The sequence below is a fragment of the Lycorma delicatula genome, chromosome 1, assembly GCF_047948215.1.
Source record: "Lycorma delicatula isolate Av1 chromosome 1, ASM4794821v1, whole genome shotgun sequence".
NCBI classification, from domain to species: domain Eukaryota; kingdom Metazoa; phylum Arthropoda; class Insecta; order Hemiptera; family Fulgoridae; genus Lycorma; species Lycorma delicatula.
Window position 1 is genome coordinate 373,166,398 of NC_134455.1, and position 21,081 is coordinate 373,187,478.

A 21,081-nucleotide genomic window follows, 5' to 3' on the forward strand; every position below is an offset into this window, starting at 1 on the left:
CATTAGTATGTTGAATGCATCAACTAAGATTCACGGTTCTAAAACTGAAAATCTATGTGAGAGATATAGCATTACGGCCCTTGTATAAACACAAGTGGTTGAAAACACTTTGTCATATGTAAGCCCTATTTTCAACCACATTAAATTTTAATTTGGTTTTTTGTCATTAAAAGCTAAATTTGATTTCTGTAACTCTACCATCTGACATTAAACCTGTTGGTGCATATATTTTGTAATACCTTCTGTAAGAATGAACCACCTTTTGGCAAGTTCTTGTAACACTATTTTGTTTATCCATTATTCACTTCACTCTGAGAAGTAAAATTTAAATAATCTTTCATCCAAAATCCCACACAAAAAGAAAGGATATGGAATAACACACTTTATAAAAAAATAGTTTTATACTCTCACCATGAAAAATTATATAGTTGAGTTAGCAATGTTTTCCATTAAATAATTAATATCTCACAAACAGTTCCCTTGATTTATAAATTAAATACCAAAATAAAACCTTCATTTTCTAAATCTCATTTGTTCAAACTACTTGGCAATCTCTTGAAGAACAACATTTACTATGAAATTCAAAGTATTTCTTTATTTTACAAAGAGTAACAATGTAGAAGTGATACATTCTCTGATAAGTTTTACTGCTCATACAAAATGGAATTAAGTTAAATAAAAATATTGGAAAATGAATCTTTGTTCAGCAGTTCTTGAATTTTAAGCAGCTTTTATCTATTAGTCATAAGGGAATCTTCCATAAAAATTCAAAAAAGATAATTCCAACAAAATGTATCATATCCTCTATTTTTTTTTATCTTTGCTAAAGTATATCATCAAAAGGTAAATCACAATAAACTGTCCCAGAAGGATGGGTGAAGGAATAGAAATTCCTTACTTAGCAGGTTTTTTACATTTTTTATTACATTGGCTCTGACTTTCTTTCATTGATGTACTTCCTCCACATAAAACAAAACAGTTTGCCAAGGAGAAAATGGGATCAAATTTACTAGCAAAAAAAATAAAAAAAAGCTAAGATTTTTTAAATTTTAACTTTCTCCATTGAAATTCATCACTCAAATTCATTCTCGGTTAAAAACTTTCAAAAGAAAGCAGGTTTAATTTTTTTATACTATTTCTTTCTTTTTTGTAAATTGCATCTTATGCAATAATATCTAAAAATATTTTTTTTTCTTCAAAAAAGAGCAGGTCACTCAAAAATATTTCAAAGTAAATATGTAGTAAACACAGCTAATATTAAATAAAAATTATTGAAGTAGATTGTTATGCCAGATTAAATTAATTAATTCTGAAAATTAGGTAAAATAAGTTTTCTCGTTCCGATTATTCCCAGACAATCAGAAATACAGAGCATATCAGAAAATATAACATAAATACAAATTGAAAAATGGATTTATTTTTCTTTCTTTTTTTTAACAAAAATGTGAAGATAATACATACATTGTGTGAAAATATAATTCCCTCACTTATACAATTAAAAAAACATATTAACAGAGAAATTACATTTCTGTGTACAGCACTATGATTTTTTTCAAATAAGCGAACAGCATTGTTTTTTGAATCTGCTTGCAATATAGAATTATAACTCAAGATTTTCTGTCAAATAGTTAATATTTCTAAATCGATTTTTTTTATCGAAAAAACTTTTTTTTTTTCTACATGTCACTTGTAAGAACCATATATCTCTTACAAAAAGTGATTCAGTTACTTAAAAATGGCTCTGTAAAGTACCAAACAACCTCTGTTTAAACTTTATTTCTTAACTTGTGGTTTCATTATCTAATTAAATTTATGTGTAGAACCACCTTCAAAATTCAATGAATACAATCAAAAAAAAAAATCATTCAAATCCTCCAGCACTTTTTGATTTTTAAACAAAAACCATTTAAACATCCATAAAAACGTGCACACTGTTGACAGATATTTGCACATTGTAACAAATATATGATGAGATCAGTCTTTACAGTGTTTTTAGAATTTTTCAGTCTACTTTAATAAAAATCAGTATTTTATTTACTTAATTAAAACTACAAAATTTATGGTTAGTCTCACAACCAAATCCATACAATCGAGCACCTCATGCTAGACATAGAAAGGAAAGTAAGAAGTGGTTTATTTGTGCTTTCTTTATTGGACTAAAAATTCTGTTGCAAATGCACCAGTCCTACTGAACATCAGGTGATATTTAGCCTACAAGCAACACCTTCATTCTGATGAACACAAAATTTGGTTAACAAAAACAACTACCAAAAAAACATCTTAGAGTAATGCTACTGTTTATACCTTCAGTCCTTTTCGTAGGGCATAATCATAAAAGTGTGATAACATATAAATATATAAATAATTTGTTTAAAGCAACAAAACACTGCTAATTCTATTTTCATAGCTTCTATTCAGAATGAGGATTATTGTACTTATATTAGGTTAAAAAAATTAACATTAATTACATTTTTAACTTTGTTTAATTATCTTTAACTGTTTGGTATATTTCAGTGTGCACAACAGACATGGTATACTTCAGTTGATATGCAGTTATTTTGGTTGTCACCAATACTGCTTTATCCTTTAATGCACCATCCATGGACAATGCGATATTTGCTCAGTGGTTTGATTGGTGTTTCTGTTGTAATTTCAATTCTTCAACCCTACTATAACCATATATCAGCTGGCTATTTCATCGCAGGGTATATTGCAGTTCTATTTAATCTAAATAAGATATTATAGCTTTAAATATCCTGTCTTATTTTACTTAATATTCTTATACAATAGAAAATCTAATCTACTCAATAGTATAAGCTGTTCTTCTTTTTTTAAATGTACACTTTTATTAATATAATGCTGATAATGATGAGTGTTCATTGGTTTGGTATGTTCAAGTACGCAGCCAAATTCTAAACTAATCAAATCTGCACCAGTTTTTTTACCTATGCATAATTTGTCTTTGATAGTTGTTAACCTTCTACTTCTTCCTACCACCATACCTTACACAGTTAACGCTTAACATTTTTTAACACTCTATTCTTAACAGTTTTTCTTCTTATTAGTGCTATATCTGATTTTTTAAATTACTTAATTACTTTTCTCTATTCTCCAACACCTTTCACCAGCTCTTCATTTTTGCTTTTATCTTTCTATTTTAAATTCTCCATTCTTTTTAGAATTCAGTACTTATAGCTCATTTTTTTCCTCAGTGTTTGTTTTTGCTCCATATTGTGCCACACTTCAGTAAAAATATTTTACCAACCTTCTATTTAGATCTTTATCCAGATGCTCACATAGGAGCTTCTTTTCTTACTAAAGTCCTGTTTTGCCATTGAATCCTTGTTTTAATCGCCTGACAGCAGTACAAGTTTTTACTGTCTTACAGCATAGATATTTGAAGTAACTTGTTCTCCTAAATAAAACTTATTCTCCTAATAAATAAAAAAAGAATTTAGCTTTTTTTATTTATACTCTCATTCTGTTTTCCGTACACTCCTTATCCAAGGCATATAAAAGCCTAAACATTTTCATTATCTCTTTGCTAATAACACTGGGTCATCAGTAAAACAGATGCATTCAGTTCGTCTTCTACCTACAGGTATGCCTACTTTCCATTCAATCATTCACTGACAATTTTCTCAAGATAGATATTTCGTGGGGTAGGCAACTAACAGAACCCCTATCTTATTCCTCTATCCAGTGAACATTTCTCAGCCTCTTTAATTCCAATTCATACTCAAACATTTTGGTTCAGATAAAGATTTTTCACACGTCTTCTTTCTTTCCAATTTATGACTTTATTTTTTAAGATCTCTGAAAAATATACCCCACTTTATTGAAGGAAAATGTATAAATGCATTAACTTCTTTACAATCTTTTATACACTTTTCCAACTAAAAAGACATCATCTTTGTGAGAATGATCATTTAGATTATGAATTATTAAATGGAAAATTTGAGCTGAAATTTATCCTCTTGGAGTTCTTATAAAATCAAAAGATTTTAAACTGTCTCCTTCTCTATCATTCATTAACAAATCTACTCCCTCCAGTTACATTATTCCTGTAGAACTACTTAAAAGACACATAACACTATAGAACATTAAAAGTTATCAAAAACAGATCAAAGTACATCTGCTCATCAAGCACAAATTAGTATAATAAAACAGTTTTTACTTTTTTAACTTAAAATTAATGTGTAGCTGTAAAAAGTATAAAATAAAATAAAAAATTATTTGATGTAAGGCATACGCTGCATATAACAAATGTTTCAAAACTAGTTGCCAATGATAAAATAAACAAGTTTTTAATATTAAACAATGATTTTTAAAATGTTTTACTGAACTGATGGTTTTCGATTGTTATAATTAAAAATCATCTTCATGCACAAAACGATGTATCTAAACCACGTAATTTCATTTAACAGAGTGTAAAAATGTAATTATGTAAATAATGTTAAATTCATAATTATATTATAAATGAATTAGTAAACTTTGTATTATCCAGAAACATTGGACAGTGCATTAAAAAACTCTTCCTAAAAGAATAATTGGATTATAAATAATTTTACTAATTGATTAATTGTAACTGGGTGCATGTCACCATTGTGACCTCATTTCCACTATATTTATTAATCTCAAAATTAGTTACACTGTTACTGCATAATCTTATAACAACATTTTATGCATTTTTTTTTCTTAAATCAATGTCCAAGTTTACTATAATATTAATTTATATAGCAATCATGTGCAAATGAAATTACACCTGACTGATTACTTTTTATGTAAATACAATCATATGTACTTTAAATTCCTATATTTAAATGTAAGGAACTGTGAAAAGAAGTACAGAATATAATTCCAGCCCAAAATACATTGCAAAAAAGCAAAATACATTGCTCATATAAGTTATCTGGTTTGTATATGACGGGTCAAACTAATGCATTACATTTCAGGAACATTTTAGAACTTAAAATATTATTTTTACCTCCAAACTAATGTCATACTACAATAAACTAATAATGTTCTAATATGTTCAAACAGAAAGGTTGAAAACCATAGAAGTTTTTTGGAGAATTATGTATACACACATACTCGTGCAACATCATGGCTATTAGGCTTTGGTTTAGGAATTTATCTATATAAATTTAGAGATAATCCAACACCTATATCTAAAGTAAGTAAAAATAATTATTCATGTCCACTTATACAGTGAAGCCTCTGATAAAAATCCAACAAGTACTTTTCAATAAAATGTAGTTAAATATTATTTCTCAAATGGAATACTAATATTGTTATGATGGACCTCTGTATATTAGCAGCCAAAACTAGGGGTTTACCTGATTCAGATTATCTTTTCACCACTTGGTAAGCTAAGCTCCTCTAATCCTTCAATACTAATGGAAAATCACCAAATGTTCAATTCTGGAAATCCTTGAGTTACTTTAAAAAAATCTGCAGCATTGAGAAAATCCATTCAGAAAATTACTTCATTAATTATGGTTACCCAAGATATTTGTGTGTTTTGTATCTAAATTACATTGTCATTATTTAGATATATACATACTTTCTACTGACTTATTTTTGATATTTTATTATATGAATTATATTAACGTGTGTAATCCATAATTATTGTAAAAAGATTTATAAATTATTATTATAATTATAATTATACTTCAATTAATACACAAAATCCAAGAAAAGTTTTTTCTCCACTCTTCTTAATGATTGGCTATTCAGAGGTTTCACTTTTTACAAAAACCAACATATTACAATCGTAGCTTTCATCTTGAAACTCTCTGTAATGAAAATATGTATTGGATTCTTAAGTTTTGTAATATAAAGCTTTGACTACACAGAGTGGCCAGGAAGTCACCATACCCCTAAAGTTAGAACTAAATTTTGTAATGAGTTGTAAATGAGAAATGTGATATAATAATGAATTATTTTATTTACTCACTTGATACATAGTATTAATTTTAATGGTCCAGTGGGTCTGTCTATTCGCTCTCATGTTGCACGCACAATTGTCATGCAATTCTTTATTTGTAGTGTTGCGACGAGAGATACGTGTGCCTTGATAATTCCCCATAATGAATTGTCTGGAGTGGTGAGATGAGGACTTCATAGTGACCATGATAACAGAGCTAGTGAGTGACACTGGAGTACTGCAGCCAATTCAATGTCCAGGAAATTTTTCATTCAAATGCGTGGACTGGACTGATAGAGCAAAGTGAGCAGCAGCTCCATCCTGCTGCAATCATACTCGTTCCATGAGATACTTCTCTTGAAGCTGTAGTAATAACCATGCTGTCAACATCTCTAAATAGGTTTGTGCATTCACTGGCCTGTCAAAAAAATAAGGACCAAACAAATGACGAGCTGTTATTCAAGCCCATATCATGTGGTGTGGATTTCTTTCCAACTCTGTCATGTAATAAAAATTTTCTTTCACCCAAAGTAACATATTTCTGGCATGCAAACTGCGATAGATTGCATATTTGTCAGTAAACACTGACCATTTGTCATGGTGCACTGCAGCAAGGAATTTTTATAATAAAGCTCAGCAGGATAAGTGCAACATTCCACGTCTGCATCTGACAGTTCATTGATGAACATCCGATGAAATGACCTAACCTTCAAGTACTTTTTAATATGGTCTTACATTGTTGTCCATAGTACACAAACAGCTGATCGTTTATGAGTTTATTTTGTTGGCGATTGTTCAGTGGAAACTGAAACAGCAGCACATGTTTCTAACTGCATTAACTTTCATCCATTCTGCGGCCTATCTTTAACAGCCTAACTCAAACGCACGTTTTTGGCAAGCCAACATTTGTTTCTTTTCGTGTTAGCATCTTAATAAAGTGTTACCGAAACATATCAATAATTAGCTTCATTGTATGATATGTATGCTGTTGTTCGTGAATCAATAACACTTGTCACCAACTGCTCCTCGATGCTGTAACTACTCACAACCATTTTAGCACAACTGTCTTTTACTCAGAATGTGTGACATTGTAAAAACTGTTGCCAACCGACCCCAATAAAAATACCATATGTTAATTCACATATCCTAATTCATGTTTTTCATTAACTTTAGAGGTACGGTGACTTCCCGGCCATACTGTATAATGTAAATGTTTCAGTAATGAGTCTTGTAATCATCATACTTGTATTTATGTTGTAACATAAATATACTGTCAAATTTATAAATCATAAAAGGTGTGAAATCACTGAATAGTTGTTGAGTGACTGCAGTTTATTAGGAAAGTTATTTTCTACAAAATCAGTGGTTCTAATTACCCAGTCAACTAGTAATAACTGATCACAAAGTCCTTTTCCATGACATAACAAACAGGTTGGTAAACTATGTATCAGGTGATTTAAAAAGTGAAAAAAGGACTCTTCCATTGGGAAGAGTCCTTTTTTCACTTTTTTTAGCCTCAATTTGAAACTCTGGACATCCTGCCAGTTGATTGAATAACTCTGATATTTGTGACGAATCTTACATATAATCTTTTCTTAAGCCAACCAGATAAAGGTCTTCAGCCCAAATATTCCCCACTTAGCTTCAAAAAATAATGAAAAGGTTGTAAACCCTTTAAGCGTGTTTCTTCTATTACTGAGTTTTTTAACTACGTCCCTAAGCTGGGGTGAAGTGTGCACTAAAGGTTATGCTTGGGGTTTACAGATGGACCAATTACTCTCATAACCTAGTGCAACTATTTGTAACCTAGTGCAAGTTATTTAAAAATAATAAAAATAACAATAATTATCTTGAAATGGAAGTGAATTAGATTCTTTGAAAATTTCAATTCCCTATTTTTTAAACATTCAAACATTTTTAGGGTTTTAAACCAAAAGAAAATAAATAATTTACTAATTTAATTTTGATAGTATTATCCATTGGAGTTAGCGTCATATTTTCTATGAACTTCAAAACAATCACATTATATTTGCATGAAAATATGAAATATGATTGCAGAGTAAATAAATGAATAAAGAATGGGTCAGATTATTAAGGCTGAATATGAAACACTTTAGATTATTTAAATATTTGTAATATTAATAATAGTAAACAATCATCCATGTATTTTATTTTTTCAGGAAACAATAATTTTGGGATGGTTGTTATCTGGTATTGCATTTGTTGGTGTAATATTTAGCGTATTACCTTTCCAAAAGGAAAACCGTATATATGACCCATTGTATGATTCATTACAACAGTCTATGCACAGACATATGTGGGCTTTAGCATCTTGTTGGCTTATATTTGCTTGTGCAACTGGACATGGTGGTATGGAATAATAAATTATAATATTATATTTATTTAATATTTTAGAGTAAAAAGAATTCTTAAAATTTTAATTATTGAACATAATAATTTTTATTATCAAAATATATGCTATTCGCAAACACTTAACTTTTGTAAAATAGTAAATTTTGTAGATGCATCTGAGAATATTTATTAGTATTAAGAAAGTGAGTTATATTAAATTTATTATTTAATTAAAGTTCAAACAACATTACATAATTCTGAAATTATTTTTATTTTTATTTTTTTTAGTAGATAAATTTTAAAAATACTTCACAATGTAAGTATGTGTCTGAATATATTGATTAAAAAATTACTTAATGTATTTTTATTTTTTTATTTTTTTGTTGATATACTATTTCATCTATGCTGACTACGCTTATGATAATTCATCAGTTAGCTTGATTAGTCTCAGACTAATATTCCTAAACCCACTGGGTTGGTCTAGTGGTGAATACGTCTTCCCAAATCAGCTGATTTGGAAGTCGAGAGTTCCAGCGTTCAAGTCCTAGTAAAGCCAGCTATTTTTACACGGACTTGAATACTAGATCGTGGATACCGGTGTTCTTTGGTGGTTGGGTTTCAATTAACCACACATCTCAGGTATGGTCGAACTGAGAATGTACAAGACTACACTTCATTCACACTCATACATATCATCCTCATTCATCCTCTGAAGTATTATCTAAACGGTAGTTACCAGAGGCTAAACAGGAAAAAGAAAGAAAGACTAATATTCCTAATCCACCAGGTTGGTCTAGCGGTGAACTCATCTTCATAAATCAGCTGATTTTTAAGTTGAGAGTTCTAAGGTTCAAATCCTAGTAAAAGTAGTTGCTTTTATACAGATCTGAATAGATCATGATACCAGTGTTCTTAGGTGGTTGGGTTTCAATTTACCACACATCTCAGGAATGATTGGCTTGAGACTGTACAAGACTACACTTCATTTACATTCATATCATCCTCATTCATCCTCTGAAGTAATACGTTACAGGTGTTCTGGAAGCTAAACAAAAGAAGAGAGACAAATACACCTGAGACAGTGAAATTATCGTTTTTTAACTGTACCACAACCAAACTGTACTGGCACCATCCTTACAGGCAAACCTAACATTTTTTTAGGAGAGAACTGCATGATCTTAAAAAAATATAAGATGTAATACTGAGCAAAAAAATTGATAAAAGATAATTTTAATATTTATTACTTATAAAAATATTCATATTTGCAAACAACTGATGCCAACACTCAATTATAAGAAATCAAATAAACAAAAATCTAGAATATGACTTTCAGAAGATCTGTTATGCAAGGTTCCTTTTGTTCCTCATTAGATAGTGTAGCTAGGTGTACAGAAGTGTAAACAATAATTATATTTGTGTTTTGGAGACAAGTCTAGCAGCTTGAGTATAGTGACAAGTTGTCCAAATAGTTGAAGCCCAAATTATTGTGGTTTCTGTATAATTGCAGCTGCATATATTTTTGTTCTCCATAACCTTATCTACCAGTACCTGGAAATTAAATATAAAAAACTGTTTGCCATTTTTATTGATTTTGAATCTGCTTTTGATTGTGTCCTGCATACACAACTCTGGCTCTAGCCCACTTTGGGGTTAGGGGTTAAGATACTAAATATATTCTTTTTTAAAAAGCAACATTAAACATTTAAAACTTAAAATTGTAAAAATATAAAATATATAGTCATAAAAGTTAAAAAGATTAAAACTTTTTTTATATGTGGCTAGCCACACATACAGTACTGTACTAACATATTTAGATATAACAAGATAATTACCAGTGATACATAAACAAATAATACTTAATTCAAAATTCAATCACTTTCATCGCTTGTTTAGCATGACACTTCTTTCTGTTAATTAAAAACAATTTACCTATCCCATATGTGTTATAATTAGTAAATAACTGTACTATGAATATTGGGTCTTATTTTATTTAAACTACACTTAGTTACTGTAATTATTATTTACCATGCAGTAATTAATCATACTCTGAGTATGTGTTTTTTTTGTAGTTAAACCAAATTGTGTTGCAATTTATATTTTTTTCAATTCATGGACATTTCATTCATGGATATTTATAGTTTAATAATGTATACATCACCAAAATATTGTATTATTGTAAATAAAAATAATAACATTATTTGCTGCTTGTGGAGCATGGAGTACTTTCAAAAATTAAGAGCTGTTATGACGTTCTTAGTAATAGCCAATGAGCATCGTAGTTTGAAAAATGTTCAAATAAGCAATTCAATAACATCTCATACACAAATATTTCTTACGGCATAAACACTTTTATTAAAATTTATTCTATAATTTACTTTTTTCAGGTTTCCTCAATAAATTACTTTCATGGGGTTCTGTATTCCAGCCTTTAAGTCGCCTCTCTTATTGTATATATTTGACAAATATGTTAATTTTAAACCTACAAATGGGTGCACAAAGAACACCAATAAACTTCACTGATATGACACGAGTAAGATTTTAAAATTTATTGTATGAGTGATTTAATTAAGTCTATAACATGAAAATAATTTTTTTTTAAATTAAATAATAATGACAACAGAAGATATAAATAGATAGAATAGTAAACAATTTGTAATAAAAGAATACTTTTAAAAGTGAAATTAAATGAAGTTTAATAATGACAAATGCTACAGAACTTTAAAAAATAATAAATTGCAGGCTAGGGTAAAATTGTCAATCACTTAAAAATTTGCTAATAACTTTAGAGAAATGTTTCACTGGAGATGACATACAAAATCCTTTAAAATGTATGTTATTAAAAGAGCAGTCAGCATCTGTAACAGATATGTTGAAATTTAGAGTAATTGTTCTCCTAGCAAACAGCTGTAAAAATGTTGAATGTATAAGAAATTTGGTGAACAAGCAGTTGCTTTAATTTCATGAATTATAAGAACCATATTATTATTATTATATATATATTTGCAAATTTTAAAACAAATTGCATTAGTAGAAGTAATACAGTTATGTATTTGTGACAAAGCATGTCCAGATTTACAGAATTGATTACTGTTGTAAATTGAAAAATGATGATAATGAATGTACCCAGTATTTTCTATAAAATTTGCCCATTTTTTTAAAGGTAAATTCAAACACATCAAAATATAAAATAAACTCTATTTTACTGTACTGTAGTAAAAATATACTTATACTTATATAAAGCATAAAATAATATAATAAAACAATATATAAACAAATTTAAAATTTATTATTAAACAAAATTACATTCCAAAACAATAACTTATGATCTAACAGCCTTCCTACAAGTTACTTTATGAGTCATGGCTAAATCTTTTCTACAACATTCAAAACCATAGCAATTTTCTTAGTATATAAGTCACTAGCAATGGTGGTTGTTAAGTTTCAGCATCCCTCTCCATCACTCTCTCTCATTTTGATATATCTAATAACGTATATAGAAAAATAAATCAGTCTGTTGGATTAAGTTATTTTCTTCACAATGCAGTAAATTACTTTCAAGAATGCCTTAATATATGGTTATTTCTAATTTACTTTTTTTAATAAATAAAATAATAATTAATTATAGTACGAATTGCTATTTAAACCTTCATTAAACATATTCAAATATTAAATGAAGTTGTATTGCAATAATTATAAATATATACATTTTGGATTTACAAAATTAATGAAAATCTAATGTGCATGAATAAACTGTCAAAATACTGATACTTCACACATTATCAACACCATATCCCATGTAAAGTGGGTACAAAGTTTCTCCTGATCCAGATTTATAAGTACTGTATTTTGCGGATGAATAATTTTCATAACATCAGAGTTTTATTAAGTATATTTGGAACCTGGTCGGTCAACTCTTCATCTTCAACTGATTATTATTTTTCTTTTAAGTATTCTTTTATTTTTTATCTAATTCTATGCTAATAACTGATATTCCTTTTTTATATAATCTTTAATATTGAACCCATGAAGTTGACTAGACAATATTTATTCTATAACTTTAGTTTAAATTTATTCTCCTTTTTTCATTGCTATGTTGTCCATGACTGTCAGAATGATACTAATTTCAAATTAAAATTTTTGTAACAATGTATCAAACAAAATTATAAATATTCTTTTATATATACATATGTAATGTAAACCACCAAACCACAGGAATTGGATAAGTTCACAATAATTTCCAATAACTAGTTTTCAAATTATACCACATCTTCAGCTGGTATTAAATTCTGTATCTATTATAATTAAAACATATTCTTTCAATTGTTTCTCCTTTTTTTGAAAATATGTTTTATATTTTGAAATATTTTATAATATTATGAGTGTATATGTAAAATACTCATATTATTATCCATTACTGGAATTATTTAATCTTTAAAAACAGTTTTTTCCTTTACTCTAATATTATTATTGCCAACTGTTAGATTGTATTTTTATTATGTTTTTAATTAAATCATCATCTTCAAATATAATTTGGTGGTTCATCATTTTATATTTTTGTTTGTATTTATAAATGTAATATTTCTTGACTATATTCATTTTTTTACACTATTACAAATCTCCAAAAATGTTTAAATTATTTCTGTAATCAGTTATATTATGTTTGCATTCTATCAGATGGTCGGCTACATTGGATATACCTCTTTTTTTGTTTTTATATGTGTAATATTCTGGTAAATATTTTTTAAATTATCTATTGGTTTTACTAGTATAAATATTATTACATTCATTGCATTTAATTTTGTATATTCCTCTTCATTTCTTTTTATCATTGTTATTTTTTTAATATTTTATAATGTGGTTAAATAATAATGTAATAATAAATAAAATATAATATGGTTTATATGTTTTTACTTCGTTGTACAAAGTAAAGGAATTACTGTGATCATAGAAACTACATACAAGAAAAATAACTGTGTAATAAAACAGTTATCATACTGATTCATATAATTTATATACAATAAGTGTGGAATTTATAAAATAAAATGCAATGACTGTGACCACATTTATATAGGAAAAACTAGTAGATCTTTTAAAACCAGATTTCTTGAACATGTTAGACATTATAAAAAATTCAAAATTGGGTTTATCTAATGTTTCTGACCACCTTATTAACAATAAACACTCTATTTCTGATATTCAAACCAATTTGAAAATATTGGAAATCAAGAAATATAATATGAATAACAATAATAAAAGTTTAGACATTCTGGAGAAGTTTTATATATATAAATATAAAAGGAAATTCAAATTGATCAACCTACAAACAGAATATGAAGAGACACGCTTATAAAGGCTGCAGTAGATGGCAGCACTTTTCCAAATAATGATAATGTATAATTCAATTTAATTTAACTCAAATCCACACAGTACTATAACATTGGCTAGCCAAGTTACATGGTGCATTTCATTCTAGTTATTTATTTATCTTAATTTTTACCAAATTTGATGTCATATTTATATGTATAGTTTTTAATTTTTAATTTATATATTTTTTTAAATTAAATTTATTTTTAATTTGTAAACTAAATATATATATATATATATATATATATATATATTTTTAATTTGTAAACTAAAAATATATATATGTATATATATATATATTTACCTTAAATTTGAATGTATTTGAGTGTAGTTTATAATTTGATATAAACAGTTAAAATAAATTACAATTGAAGATGTGGATTTCCACAAAAAAGTTGTTGTAAAGATAGAAAAAATAAGGTGTCATCTTATGTAATGTATATTTCTGTACTTGGGTGAATCAATTTTGTTTATACATATATGAATAATGTGTGTGTGTGTGTGTGTGTGTGTGTGTGTGTGTGTGTGTGTACAAGCACAACTCCAGAGTTGCATATATATCAGGAACAGGATGCAATTTCAAACAAAAATACAGTGAAAATCTAAAAGTCATTCATAGCAACATAGTCAGCATTCATTAACTTAATCATAGATATGTTACAAGTCCATCAACAATGACAACAACCATAATATCACAAAAAGAACCATATTTTAACATAATTGAATATTATTAAATGCATAAACACAGATAGAAAAAACAAGAAGATATATTAACAGGAACAACTAAAATAACATTAAATTTTTAACTACATTCTTTATATGCATCTGCTTAATTAAAAAAAAAAAAAAACAACCATCAACAGTGTGATTATTTTAAGTTAAAATGAAAACAGCAACACAATTTGCTGAGATAATTGCAAACATGATTAAAAAATTTCTGAATAATTTTTTTCTGAAATAAAAATAATTTTTTTTTACAATTTGATTTAGATTGTTTTAAATTTCTTTTATAAGCATTTTTATTTCAATTTCCAATTTAATAAATAATGTGCAGTGACATAAAAAAAATGTTTTCCGATGATGTTACAAAATTATAAATTTTGATTGCTACATTTGCAAAATTTAGTATTATTAAAACAATTGTCTTCTTCATTTTTTTAATACATTAAACAAAAAAATTATAAAAAAATTTATTATACATTAGTGCTAGGAATTTAAATTTTCTTTACACATAAGGATGCTGTACTTATGTATTAGCCCATCGATCACAACCATAATGATCCCATAACTTTGAAAATACTTCAAAGTTAAGAGATTAACATATGTTACGTATTAAAAATATAAGTATTATTACTTTTAATTATTGATATAAATTAACCAAACTTAACCTACTCTCACTTTGCTCCCCAACCTCGACTAAACAGTAATGTTTTGATTATTTAAATAATAAATAATTGTAATAATTACTGAATTTATTATTTAAGTACTCAAAATATTACTGTGTTAATTAGTCATTGTTAGCGAGCATAGGTTAAGTTTGGTTAAATTATATTTACAAATAAATAAACATAAATTGTTATAAAACTGGTAATAAATGGTTATATCAGGTGATATTAACAATAACCTTTGAACTTTTGCTATGAAACAGATACATATGAATATATTGGCAAACAACACATTGGTACAGGTATAATGAATGATACCACCTTATTGTTCAAAGACAACATTTTGAAATTAATCAGAAACTGCCTTGACAAACAGAGTTATTCATACACCTCAAACCACTTCAACCACATAAACACTTGGCGTTTAGGATAATTATCTAAAAACTACTTAACACTAAACCACATTACCTGAAGATCACATAGTAATTCTTCATTATAATATTTCTTTTATATACAAATGGTTGTAGCTTACTGACTCATTCCTGTATAAAATAATTAAAGTAAATATAATAATAACAACAACAATATAATAATAATAATCACATTGAAATGCTTAAACAAAGACAAAGTAAAAATAGCTCCAATAAAAAATAATAAAGCTCATTGTGTTTGTATTGTGTTTTTTTCTATATAGTCTTTATAGCAAAAAACAAAAACTATCAGGCACAAAACAGATTGACCCAGGAACTTGCATAATACAGTGCTCTGACTGCAAAATTATCTAGATTGGACAAATGAGATACAGTTTGAAACAAATAAAACGAATGTATAAAACCATTCTGTAACGCAATAGAATCAATATTTTCCAACCACTTTATAAAAACAAATCACTAATGCACTAACATAACACCTATATGTGTAAACAGTTTACCTGCACACAAAAAGGACTTCATTTTAATGCATTATGAAGTATGCATCCACAATAAAAATAACTAAATAAGTTACTTTGTTAGTTTTATAAAAATAGATAATGTAAAAGTTTCTGAATTACTATCTAGGACTAAAGAATCCTCTTATTCTTCATTGTCCACTGGGCCATGAGTGAACATACAGCAATTTTGCTTTGTTAATGTTATAAATAGGATGTCATGTTGACTGTATGTACAGGTTACTTACTCTCCATTATTTTATCGGTGCAGGTCACAAATAAAACTTCTTCTCTAATTTGTTTTCAAGTTTCCTCAAATGTACTTTATGTTAAACAATTTGATGGAAGCCATCAACACCTCATGAGTCCACACTATTTAATCTAGGCATTTGGATAGATTCAATGCAGTCTTCCTACTTGTTTCTTGTTTTACATCTTCATATTTTGCTTTCTTAAAGTAAACCTTGTCTTTACAGAGGATAGACACATCTTTTCAGTGATACTTCTTACACTCTCATTTCTAACTTTGTTCCACATCTGTGTTTTGTAGCCGCACATTAAAATAGAAAATGTGTAACACATCATTCTTTTTGAGGTCTTTATTTATTCCAATATATCTTTCATAATGTGAAAAATCCTGCACCTGCAATAATTTATTGTTTCTAGGCATGAAAAATAGCTATGAAAGTTAAAAATTATAAATCATTAGAAATAATCAAGATGTTAATCAAAAATTTTTAATTTATTTACTAAAATGTTCAATAAATTTATAAAAATAAAAATTAAACAAAAAAGTAATGTATGATAAATTTAAATTGAATCACTTTAAAATGCTTTGGAATAGAAATTGCTACAAAAAATTAGCTTCCTATTGAATTCCCAACTCCACATTTTTAATGATGTTCTTTTTTTCCTCATTTTCTTAGAATCCAAATCAACTAAACCTTTTTCTCCTACCTTGTCCATCACACATTCTCTATTTCATGAAACCCCATATGTCCATGTTCCTTTTTTTACATTTTATTGTTTTATTATAATTTCTTTTTTTTAAATTTGGATGTGAATTAAATGAAATTATTAACAGTATAAAATTTGATAATTATAAATCTCATGAAATGTTATAAATTGCAAATACCTTTTTTCTTTCAGATAACAATAGCATTTGGTGATATAATGGGATCTATTTTCTCAGCAGTATTGTTATTTCTACTTTTTGAAGCACCTGGTTGTGCATTGGAAAGAGTTATGCTAGGTTCAGGTAAGCAGACAAAAAATACAGTGTAAATCATAATTTTTTAGCTAATATGATCCTTTATATTTGAGGAATAATAAAGAAGCCATGGTACAAAAATTATCACAAAAATTAAGTAATTGATAAAATTTTGTACACAAAGAATGCATAAAATGACTATAATTTTTAATTTAAAATGGTTTTTTTATTTCTAGTTTTAGCTAAAAGAAATAACTATAGAGATTAAGGAAGAGATAGATCATGGAGGATTATGATAAATAAATCTTAAAATCTAAAATCTGAATATGCATTTATTTTCCTGGTTGTTTCTGTTATTTTAAGCCCATCCAAAAATACTAAGCATATTCTATTTCTTCACAGAACAAAACTTTTACTAATCCTTCGATGGTTGATTCATTATATTCTCCAGCAAAGTTGTATAACAACCCTCCATGTACAATTAAGAGTAGTTTAATTAACTTTAAATATCTTTATTATTAAAATTATTTAATAATTATTAAATATTAAATAATTTAACTAAATAATAATATTATTAAATAATTAAATAATAAAATTAATTTAAATTAACTTTATTATTAAATTTTAATAATAATAATAATAATAATAGGTAACCAAGCTGTTCAAAACTAAATTCTCCTTAATGTTTTATCAACTGTGCCTACATTTTTAGCTTCCCAGGAGATTTCATAGACAATAACATTATAATTTTAATTTTTTTTAACCTATAAATTTAATCAAACAGTGTGATTTCTTTTCTATCAACTGTATGCTATGGATAAATTTCCTGATCTCTGAACTGTTTACATTTGACTTGTGGTAGATTGGCTTATAGAATAATTGGCAACATATTGTTTATAATCTTCAAGTAATGTCCCTATATAGGTTCATAATACTGTACTTGTGAAGTTATGTTTTTATACGAAAAGTTTGTTATGAAACTTTTCTGGAAATTTTTATAAAAATTATATAGTCCACAGTTCTTTAGCATTTTTATGGTCGTCAATTACAGGTGATATAAGCCCTCTGATTTTCTTCAGCCATTTAAGAAATAAAAAAGAAATAACTGCTTCAAGTGCTGTTGAATCTCTAGATCTGTTTATAACAAAAGTCAGGAAGGGAAAATAAAACAAAACCAATGCATTAAAATATGAGTTACATTAATTTAATGAAAACCAAGAAACAGCAAAGATTATGAACTTAGAAATAAAAGAAATTAGAACACACTGTGTTAAAAAACTGAAAACACTGGAGGTCATTGTTGTCTTGATAAATCAGCTGACTGTAAATGATGTACTAATAAGTAACAGCATTTTAATAAGGTGCAAGAAAAAACAATTCAAATGCTATTATTTAAATAACTAAAGTACTTAAAAAAGTATGTTACTAATTTCTACCAGTAAAAAACATGACTACTAATCAGATGTTTTAAACCTTAAAAATTCATAAATATACACCAATTGTGCAAAAATAGCACAACAAAAAAATCATGAGGTTTTTAAGAATAACATTTCTCGAGAGGCGAGAGAAAGTTTTGAATTGTTATTATAGTTTTAATTATTTAAAGAAACACCAAGTCTTAAGTGCCACAATCGCATTTAAATTTAAAATGTGGATGGAAAGAAATTTGTGATTATTATTTTAAGAAATGCCTGATCTTGAATAAAAACAAAGGTAAATTAAAAATTTACATTAATTCTTTTCTTGATAACTTCTTTTGAAGCCAGTTTCTCTACATGATATTTTATAAAAAGTGCTTTAGAAATTCTTTGGAAACCCTTTCAGTTATTTGACAGTCATCTTTATAAATGACATATTAGTAGGATCCATTTCAGTAATCAACTGAAATATTTCATCTCATAAAATTATTATTGTATAATTCATGAATGCGAAATTGTTGTCAATTTTTCTAACAAGAATTGCTGAAATAAATAATAGTTGTACATAGAGGGCTACTTTTCAGCTGTTGTACACTCTCCAAATGAACAGTTTTGCATGTGGCCCTTCATCAGATACTTGTACTATTGTTTATAATACATTAAGCTGGTGCACTGTATATATATATATATAACATCCTAATAAATTTGTATTTTTTGTTGTCCTAAAAAATAAGTTACTTAGAACTGACTTAACACCCCCTGGCAAATATATTATTTTTTAAACACTAATGTGCAGAATGATAGTTGACAACTTGTGTCCTTTCATTAATTATATTCATAATAGTCACATGTATTAGTCTGCAGAAGTAAAATTCAAAGTATTCAAGTTCAATTTATAATAAATTATATATATTTCTGTTTCTGAAAAATGTATTACAGCTTAAAAATCATAAATAATTAACTATAATTTTCTCTAAACCTGTTTTCTTTGTAATTTTTAGGATCTTCTTCAACTTAATTTCTTTATAATGATCATTCAACCACCTCTTTCTTCATTAATTGCCTACAGAAATTTCATAGAAAGTAACTGAATTTTTCTTATTCTCCTTGAATTATTATGCCAGATTTAATAATTAGAAAGAATCATTAAAAGACAATAGTATGAATAACTCACAGCTCAATTACAACATTTAAATTTTAATTTGGCTTAGATTAAGAAGTTAAATTTTCTTATAAACATGAAAAGAGTAGTATCATGAATTTGCTATGAGTCAGCTGTTTTTACTGCATAGGTGAAGCACAATTTAAATTGATACAAATAATATGCTAAAAAAACATAGGCGTATCCAGAGGGGGGTCAACAAGGCTACTGCCCCCTTCCAAGATGGAAAAAATTGAAACAAAAATATATAAGTAACAAAATTTTGAAACATTTTAAAAATTAAAAATTTTGAAAGAAACTAATACAAAATCAAAAAGTAGCGTTATTCAATCTTTCACACACAACAGCCAATATTTCTGGAACCCGTATTACCAATTCTATGAAAGTTTACTTTTCAGAACAATTCTACACAATGAACTCTGAAATATCTGGATTCTGTAATAAGATCACTAATAGTGAATTATCAGTTTTCTTGAATTTTTTAATTCTTTCTAAGTCATCCATCTAAACTCTATGCTTCCCACTTCTCTCTTCATTATGAATAATTATACAGCCTTCATTAAACTCACAATGTCATACTTTACTTTTTTCCTTTATAAAAAATTAACATCAGTGCCAATTACTTATGAGTTATTAAATTGAATCAACGAATGTATAACTATGAGAGTTTTTATCATCATAGCCATCATTGGTTTCGGTCACAGAAAAGAAAACAAGAGACTTAATGGTCAATAGTATTTAATGGATAAGTTGAGGATATGATTTAATTTAATGTTGCCAATCAGTTGCTATTAGCAACTGGTTTTTACTACATGTAAAACGAATAAAGTTTTTTTTTTATTTTTAATTTCAGATAAGAAAAGGAAGAAACCAGCAGACAATGAGAAAGCACACAAACAATAATAATATTAAAAATAAACAAATACCTATCTTTTTTTTATTGTGCTAAACCTTAAACTAAGATAAACATAAATTTAACTGTATAAAGAGTAGCTGTTAGTTAGTTTATAATATTAATTTAATCTTTAAAAGAAAACGAATATTAAACATTTATTACTTATTAATTTAAATTAGAATTCACATACCTCAATTAGTGTTATATATCTTACCTGTAAAAAAACAAAATCAAAATAATTGAATAATGTGAATCGGTGAAATAAGTTAACCATCATAATAAACTTAACAGAGAAATATAGGAGCAAACCTATAACTAAAAAAAAATTATTTATTCATCTTCAGTATACATCTTCAACTATGCTAGGGACTAAGAGTATGTCCAATACAATAAATCAGTGGATTAAGATTAATGGGAACGTTATCAAAACATCATACA

General features: G+C 27.1%; 1 protein-coding gene across 2 annotated transcripts in view; it reads left to right on the top strand.

Moving 5' to 3' along the window:
• Positions 1 to 20,818, top strand: part of LOC142317279 (nose resistant to fluoxetine protein 6-like) — a 54,975-nt gene extending 34,157 nt beyond the window's left edge. Inside the window, exons 8-13 of one of the 2 annotated variants that reach the window (XM_075353692.1) lie at positions 2,515 to 2,705; positions 5,044 to 5,176; positions 8,110 to 8,299; positions 10,666 to 10,811; positions 17,108 to 17,216; positions 20,602 to 20,818. In XM_075353692.1, the coding sequence (XP_075209807.1) occupies positions 2,515 to 2,705; positions 5,044 to 5,176; positions 8,110 to 8,299; positions 10,666 to 10,811; positions 17,108 to 17,216; positions 20,602 to 20,651 (819 nt within the window). In that variant the 3' untranslated portion in view covers positions 20,652 to 20,818. The remainder of the gene's footprint in view (positions 1 to 2,514; positions 2,706 to 5,043; positions 5,177 to 8,109; positions 8,300 to 10,665; positions 10,812 to 17,107; positions 17,217 to 20,601) is intronic. The other variant, XR_012754695.1, reaches the window with a different exon arrangement.
• Positions 20,819 to 21,081: the final 263 nt, after the last annotated feature.